The sequence below is a fragment of the Cyprinodon variegatus genome, unplaced genomic scaffold (assembly GCF_000732505.1).
Source record: "Cyprinodon variegatus isolate N-32 unplaced genomic scaffold, C_variegatus-1.0 Scaffold288, whole genome shotgun sequence".
NCBI classification, from domain to species: Eukaryota; Metazoa; Chordata; class Actinopteri; order Cyprinodontiformes; family Cyprinodontidae; genus Cyprinodon; species Cyprinodon variegatus.
Genome location: NW_015150741.1, coordinates 111,448 through 119,304, shown reverse-complemented (window position 1 = coordinate 119,304; position 7,857 = coordinate 111,448). Strand labels below are relative to the sequence as shown.

Genomic DNA, 7,857 nt, shown 5'->3' with positions numbered 1-7,857 from the left:
TCTTCTCTCTTTGAGAATGTCATGTCATGTTCTTGGTCATTTTGCCTTGGTTCTTCCTTACTAGTAATCATTCCTAACAATTGAATCCATCCACTTTCCAGCTGTTGACTTTCATTCACAACTAAAGATTTACTTCCATCATATAGAGCAACTGACCTTCATCCATTTCCATCCTTTGGACCATTAATCTCTAGTCACCATCCAATCCAAAGCATTGATCTCCATTACTTTCAGTGTATTGACCCTTAACCATTCCAAGCCACTGACTTCCACGTTTTCCTATCTTCTGACCTTGATTGATTCCGACTCACTTATATATAATAACCGACCACTTGCCGCTGAGCTCTGTTCATTTGTAACCTCTTATCCTTTCTAAACCTCTTATTTACTGTGTGTTCGCAATCATTTGACAGCACCAATATTCTACCATTCCTCTCCCTTTTCCTTGGGGCTGACTTTGGCTGGACGTGACAAAGTGTAACCTCTCGCCCATTTTTCCTAGCTATTCACTTACACCCTTAGCTATTAACCTCTTCCTACAGAGTCATATGTAACTGTATCTGTTCATATACTCATCCATAAATTCCCTCTGTTATCACTCAAATCCATATTTCCCACTGCGGGGCAGCCAGATTTTCATGTCTCACACCATATTCAAACAGGAACAAGCAGGTCACATCAATGAAGTAAATCATACCTCATCTTTATCAGACTAAACAGTTTCACAATCAGATCGAATAAGTATCTTTTCAAAGGATGGCAGGAAACACTGCAATTATTTAAAAAAAACTATTCTCACTAACTGATTAGACATTTCACAATGCTGATGTCTGTTTCTGTTAACTATGATTTCCTTTATTTTAAAAACGTATTGTTTTTCACTTTAATCTAAAATTTGCTCTAAAGAGATAGTGTGCTGAAACATAAATGCATTAGTAAACTTTCTTTCCCTGAATGGGGAAAAAAGTGGTTTCATTTTGTTGTGCTTATGCCAATGAAACGAGAGTGGGCTATCAGAGCGTCGTCCAGGGCTAAATGGCGCTTCGCCAAAGTCCACTTCATATTCTCAGACCCTTTTTTTGTTGGAACAATTAGGAACACGATGTCCTGGATCTTGGCCAACATACCGACAGATGCAGACTCTCTTCCTCTGACCCTCCCAAAGGACACGATTTGGCTTCATTACATGGAGACGTTGCATTTAGAAAGGCAGCATTCAACCTTCATGTCAATAAATCACATGGAAGGATTGATAGAGTCTGCTCAGGTGTCTTTGCTCATCAAGTCTCTGCTGCCCTGATTCTATATTCAGCAAGCAAAGCTTTTAGTAAATGTAGTTTACATGCTTCAGTGACCCTTGGACATGAATCCCAGAGCAAGTATCATTGAGGTAGATCAATAATACACTCTTGGAGAGTTTGTTAATGTAATCAACACCTATTCAGGCAGTTCTGTAAATTATACCATGTGACACCACCTATTTTAATGAGATATATATTTTCTTTACATATTTTTTCTTAGTTCATCCATTTTTTTAAGGCTGCTTTTGTGCACAGGTTCAAAGGGAAGATCTCTGGATGAGAGGCAATGGAAAGGGCATACAAGTTAACTAAGGCCATTTATAGAGACAAATAAACATAACAGTCAGGTTTTTGGTTTGTGGAAGAAAGTCAAGATACCCAATATTAGTTTGATTTTACTTGAGATTAAAAACATGATTCATTGCAAGAAGGAGGTCAGGGAAACACTTGTATGAAAGGAGTATCTGGGAGTCCTGCCAAACTACAAAGAAATGTAAAAATTTGACATGGTAAGCGTAGTTTTCATGTAGTTATGCTGCCTTCAAGTGGTATCGTAATTATGAGTATTGACCACTACCAGTATTGACCCAATAGGATATTAGCATGAATCATGAATACTTTTATTACTCATTTTGTGGAGTGGAATGTTATAAAAGTTTGTAATAGTAATATTAATCAGAGAACAATAGCCAATAGGTTACAGAGGGTTTAAACAAAATATTCTAAATCAATATATAAACCAATACAGTTCAATATTCAATTTTTTGTCTAAAATCGGATCGATTTCCGCTATCAATATTGGATAGGGACATCCCTAAAGAAAATAATATGTGTTTTTTTAATATTTTTACTGGCTCTGTATGTTGAGAAATATATTTTGTTTTGGCAAAAAACAAACAAAGTTGAAGCATTGATTTATTACGCATTTATTTATAAAGTTTTTATTATTACAGAGTTTTCTCCGATAAGGCAGATTATATGAACTTCCAGAAAGATGTTACTGCAAAACATTCCAGCTCGCATAGTGGCATACAAATTACAATGAATTTTTTATAATAAATGACAGGAATTTAATCAGGCTCACAATGATGTAATATAAAGGATCAAAAAAATACTGGCTTCAACCCAAAGCCTCTGCTGGAAGATTTCTCAATATAATACATGACATAGAATACATTAGAAATACGCAAATATCTAAATACGGTATAAGCACTAAAACTTATTGGTCTATATGACAATTTAAGGAAAAAAGGTTTGTGTGCATAACTACAGCAAAAGGTCTTGCATCCTGTCAAGCTAGCTAAAGCTACCCAGATGTCTAAAAGACATTGGAGGACAGTAATTTATGCAAATTTCTAAGTCACTTAATTGAAGGAAAAAATACTATGCAAACAAATAAGCCATTTCTATAGCATATATGCAGCTTTGCACTGCCTAACAGCACCACAACATCCATTATAGTCTAACTACATACTGTAGTGTGTCAGAGGGCATGCCAAGGAAGGTCAGCGAGCCACGGCGATCTGAGTTGTTTCAACAAGTCTTAATAATTTAACACAACCATGTGTCAAATCCAGACAATGGTTTAAAGTTTTAACATCGTTGAAGTTTAAAAGAGGCAGGGCAAGAGAAGAAAGGTCCTTAAATGAAATATGCAGGCAAATACTTACATTTTTAAAAGGAGTTACCAGCTTCCTAGATGAAAGATAATGCGTTAACTAAGATTCAGCAGCAGGACAACACTTCCACAACCCATTGAATGACCTGGTTAGCCTTCTTTTCAGATGGTTAGCCTTTTTGCCAATGCCTGTCTCATGATATTAAATCCACTCCCTCTTCTCACCCGGCCCATCCTGCCACTCATATTCCTCACCCTTTAATATTAACCCTTTAATCTCCAACCTACAAATTCCACATTATGACGCCTTTACATTCCACTTGCCCTCCCAATCACCCGCTACAACCCCATTTTCTCCCACTAATAGCCTACTTCTCATCCCACCAATGCTCTTTATTAATAGCCCTTCTCATCTTACTACTCCTATTTGCCCTCATTCTTCAACCTTCTACCACTTAGTCCCTATCATTTATCCTCATCCCTCTATACACCCTTGTTTCCACTCATCCATCTCCACCCTCTCAGTTGATCTAATTCATCCCTTCTTAATGCCCTATAGTTCTCATTTCTTATTCATAAACACTGTTAATTCCACTCATCTTCCTCAACCCCTTCATTTTCTATTGTTTTATTAATCTTGGTACCCCCTTAACATCCCACTCATTCTCCTTATCAGACATTATGACCCTCTTACAATCACCTCCCTTGTCTACGAATCCCATTCATCCCCTCAGTGCCTCATTATGGCACCCATCATCCTCCTGATGCTTTATCATAACCTCTTATTCCGGTCAGTATCCTTGTGTCTTATAATGACTTTTATTCAGTTTATTCTTTTTATTGTAATTTATGACTTCCTGCACATCCCAGTAATCTTCCTAATGCCTCATTATGACTGTCTTATCCTACTCAGCCTTCTGTGTACTTATGACTTCTTTACAACCTACTAATAACCGTACATCTATGATCCCACTGTCACATAAGTAAGCCCCTCTCTGCCTGGTCATGACCTCTTCACAACCTACGAATTCTCTTCCAACCTCATAATCATTCTCATCACCTCCCTCCCACAGCTAGCACATGCTTCATTATAAATCCCTTTCTCATCTTATAAATCTTATCATACCTATCGGATCTCATCCCACTCACCCCAACCCCCCCCCATCTGCTCAATGTCTCATAAGGACAACTTTCTATCCCACTCATTGTCTTCATGCCTCTTTCTGTTCCGTTCTCCGTTCTTTTCCCTTTCGAAAACATTTAATAATACCAACTAACAGCTAAGCTAATCTTACAGTGCTGTACAAAACTTGTCCATAACAAAACATTTCATATACGCCCCAATTCAGTTAAATTGTTTTAAATGATACCAATCCAGCACATCATCTTCCTTGATGGTCCTTAGTCTTCTTTCCACACTTCAGTACTGATTTGTCCTCTCTTCCATTGTATCTGATGGGATCCTTAACTGGATCCATTTAAAACATCCATCTTCTTGATGATCTTGATTGACTCATGATGAACCTCGGCTTCAGATAAACCCATACCCAGATCTGCTTGGTCTAATGCTGTTGTAGTCTGGCCTTTAACTAGTGAAATGCTGAAATGAAGGTTTGCTGCACGTCACTGCAGTGTTATATCTATTAATCTGCTCAGTATTCTGCTATCTATCCCTAATGTATCTAAGTCACCTACAAGCAGCGATGATTGGGGGGAGGGGGGTTCTTTGTGCCTTATTGCTTTTCCAGTTTATTCCACAGTCTCGTTCCCTGAAGTTTCTCGGAGTTAACAGTCAAGAGGAACTGTCTGTTTGTCCTCGCTGTCCACGCTCTGGGTGGAGGGCTTCTCATCACGCCGCACCGGTCGGACGATGACGCACGGCCTCGCTGGTTCCCCTGCGCGCGGAGCAGCGCGTGAGGGGCTACGACTGTCGCGTTCGTATTCCTCCTGCGCGCGCTGGATCTTCCTGTTCCGGAGCTTCCTCTTGTGGAAGTGGAACGTTGCCAGGGAAACGAGGATGATCCCCACGAGCACCGCCACCAGCACGAGGAGCGCGAGGGTGGAAGAGAGCGGCGGGAAGATGCTGAGCTGCTCCGCGCAGGTGCCGTTGCTGGCGTGGAGCCCTCCGTGGCAGCGTTGCGGAGGCGCCATCAGCCCAGAGGCCTCGGCGGTTCTAGACGTCATCCGGTCCTACTTGTTTCCCCCGCCCCGAGCTCTCCTGTCTCACTGACCCCTGATACCCTTCGTGCTCTCTGGGATCAGCGCGGGGACACCGGCGCGCGCATGTGGTTACCTGCACCGGAAAGAAGATACATGTGACTCCCTGATCCAGATCCCAAAACACTCCAAATATTCGTTCCACCTGCTCCTGGTTACATTAGATTGAATGATCCAATTAACGTGCGCCCATCTCTCTCTCTATCTCTCTGTCCGATTACCCCAATATAATTAATAAAAATGAGTCCAGTAAGGTGTGGAGACTAAAAAGAAGAAACCATAATCTTATATTGTAATAAATAGGCCTGTAAGATTAACAATTCCTGCAGCGTTTTAAAACGATAAAATCTGCTTTACGCATTGGATAACGTCTGCACTGGTTACAAACACATTTTAGGTAATAAATGTAAATAAAAAAACATGTATTCTTACCCGATGAAGCAGATGGCGAATAAAACAATCCGTGAGTTAAGAGATGAAATGTGTGAACCGGATCGCGGTGACGCATTTCATACAATGAGAGGCTGCTGCTGCTGCTGCTGAAAGCCGATCATTCAAGTTGCTTTGGATTGCCGCAATCCTCTCAGTCTGCATCCAGGGCAGCACTTTCCCCACATTAACGTTTACAGGTAGCTGGAGAATCCCTCAGTGTGCATCAAAGAGAGAAGAAACTGAGACGAAATGCGATTAAAAATGGGGCTGGCTGTTTCTTTTGCTTTGTTTTTTTTTCCCTGCAAGAAAAAAAAAGTCTCCTCCTCTGGTGGTGATCCACTGCTCCTCTCAGCATGTGAATGAAGAGCTGCAGCTGCATTAAAGCTCCTTGATAGCCTACCAGTCAGCTGGGAGGGGTGGGTTCTTCCTCCCATTTGAAGGGTGTAAAACAAGCCTTTCCTGCTCTACATTTTTGCATTTTAGATCATGCCCATCAAGCATTGATTGATTTGTTTTTAGATTATATTCGTTTGCTGAGGGCGTGGCCAGTCAAGCAAAGCAAATTTATATGGTTTTAGGGTTTAAGTTTAGATATGAAACAAATCAAGTACATTTCTGACCTGAATATTAAATGTACTACCTGTGACTGTTAAATCAATTCTGACCTGTTAATGATTTATTCAACCAATTCGATTTTTTGAGATTGGAATGACTAAAAAACTAAATTTTTAAATGGAATAATTTGGTACTTTTTATGTGGGTTGCCTTTAACCTACATATGCTCAAAATAATACTAGCAGGCATAAACAATTAAACACATAAATCCACATTATTTGATTAAACCTCTCTCATCAAAGGAATAGCCATTTTCAACATCCCTTTGTAATTTCTCTGATGGGGCACTTGACCTTCTCTTATAAACAAATGGTCTGTTCATATCTGGACAAAAAAGTATGGTAAAAAAAAAGAACAATCTACAAAAAAGGCAATCTGCATGAGTGCATACAATACCCCGGAAAATGCCTTATCTTTGCCGGGCCCATTGGAGATGCTTACCAGGCATGATCAGACAGCTCATGCATATAATTTTGGGTTCATGAAAGACATTGCATTAATACCCCCAATAATAAAAAATTATGCAAGCTTTAAAACTGCTACAAAGCTATCAATTACAGTTTTAGTGTAATTTTTTATGTAAAATTTCAACAAAGAAAAATTATCCTATGAAAAAAACTTAAATATATTACCTTTAAACTTTATATTAAAAATCATCCTCTTGAAATTATAACAGCTTATTTAAAAATGTACTCTTGAAAAGTGTGTTCAATATATTCATGCTCATGTTTTGCTGTTTACAGCTGAAACATCAGGGAGAACACAAAGATAATTAAGTTTACTGCTGGATTTTGCACCCCTGCGTAAATACAGCCATATGGTGGCAAAGAAGTTCACGAGAGTGACTGAGAGAGATGAAGTTAAAACATCAGCATTTCAGAAAGGATGCTATTTATATGCACACAAAGAAATATGACTCTGGGACCCGATTTTGACAGTCATATTGGTCTGCTAGAATGCCGGATCCAAGTGGATGCAACACCCCAAGCCACAAAATAATATTATCTATATGCCTAAGTTTGCCTCCATATAGCGGATTGTTGTCGTTGTCGGGTGCAGTGGTTGTTGTCCAGACCAACGTCACCGTGGCAACATTCAGCCAATCAAACAGTGTAAAATCCCTGCAGGCACAGGGCCTGAGCAGATCTGGTATCTACACCAGGACTATTTTGATAAAGTCTAACGTTATGTTCAGACCGCATGCTGCAGAAGCAGCAAAAGCAGCCAGTTTACATGCAAAGTCAATGGTTGACGTGCATCAAGGCGCAACAAAAGGTCCTGCTGCTTGCTTTGAGCAGCAGGAGATGCTCGTCTGAGCAGCTGAAGTAGCACCTCACAAGCTTCTGAGCATCTGAGGCGTGTGATGTGCTCCAAAAGCAGCAGCTGCTGGAGTTGCTGCTCGATGCACCACATCAACCAATCAGAGAAGCTGATCTGGGAGCTGGCAGGTAGACAGACATAGCACTGCTGATGCAGATCGCTATGATCACTCCACTGAAACAGTTTATTAACGCCTAAATTAACTTAAAATGTCGAACCCTGCTGGCAAAATATGTTGCTTTTATTATTCTGGTGCCTGCCGTTTGGATTAAGTACATGAAAAACGCCTTCTAGCTGCTGTGAACAATAGCTGAAAACCACGAAGAGGCGACTTTGCCAGAAGTTCCCATTTAG

General features: G+C 40.2%; 1 protein-coding gene across 1 annotated transcript; it reads right to left on the bottom strand.

Annotated features, from left to right (window-relative positions):
* Positions 1 to 2,228: 2,228 nt before the first annotated feature.
* LOC107090305 (chromosome unknown open reading frame, human C11orf87) lies at positions 2,229 to 5,986 on the bottom strand. Its single transcript, XM_015383616.1, has 2 exons — positions 5,569 to 5,986; positions 2,229 to 5,212 (listed from the first exon to the last, which is right to left on the bottom strand). Exon 2 carries the CDS (start codon positions 5,101 to 5,103, stop codon positions 4,705 to 4,707), a length of 399 nt encoding a protein of 132 aa, XP_015239102.1. The 5' UTR covers positions 5,104 to 5,212; positions 5,569 to 5,986; the 3' UTR covers positions 2,229 to 4,704.
* Positions 5,987 to 7,857: the final 1,871 nt, after the last annotated feature.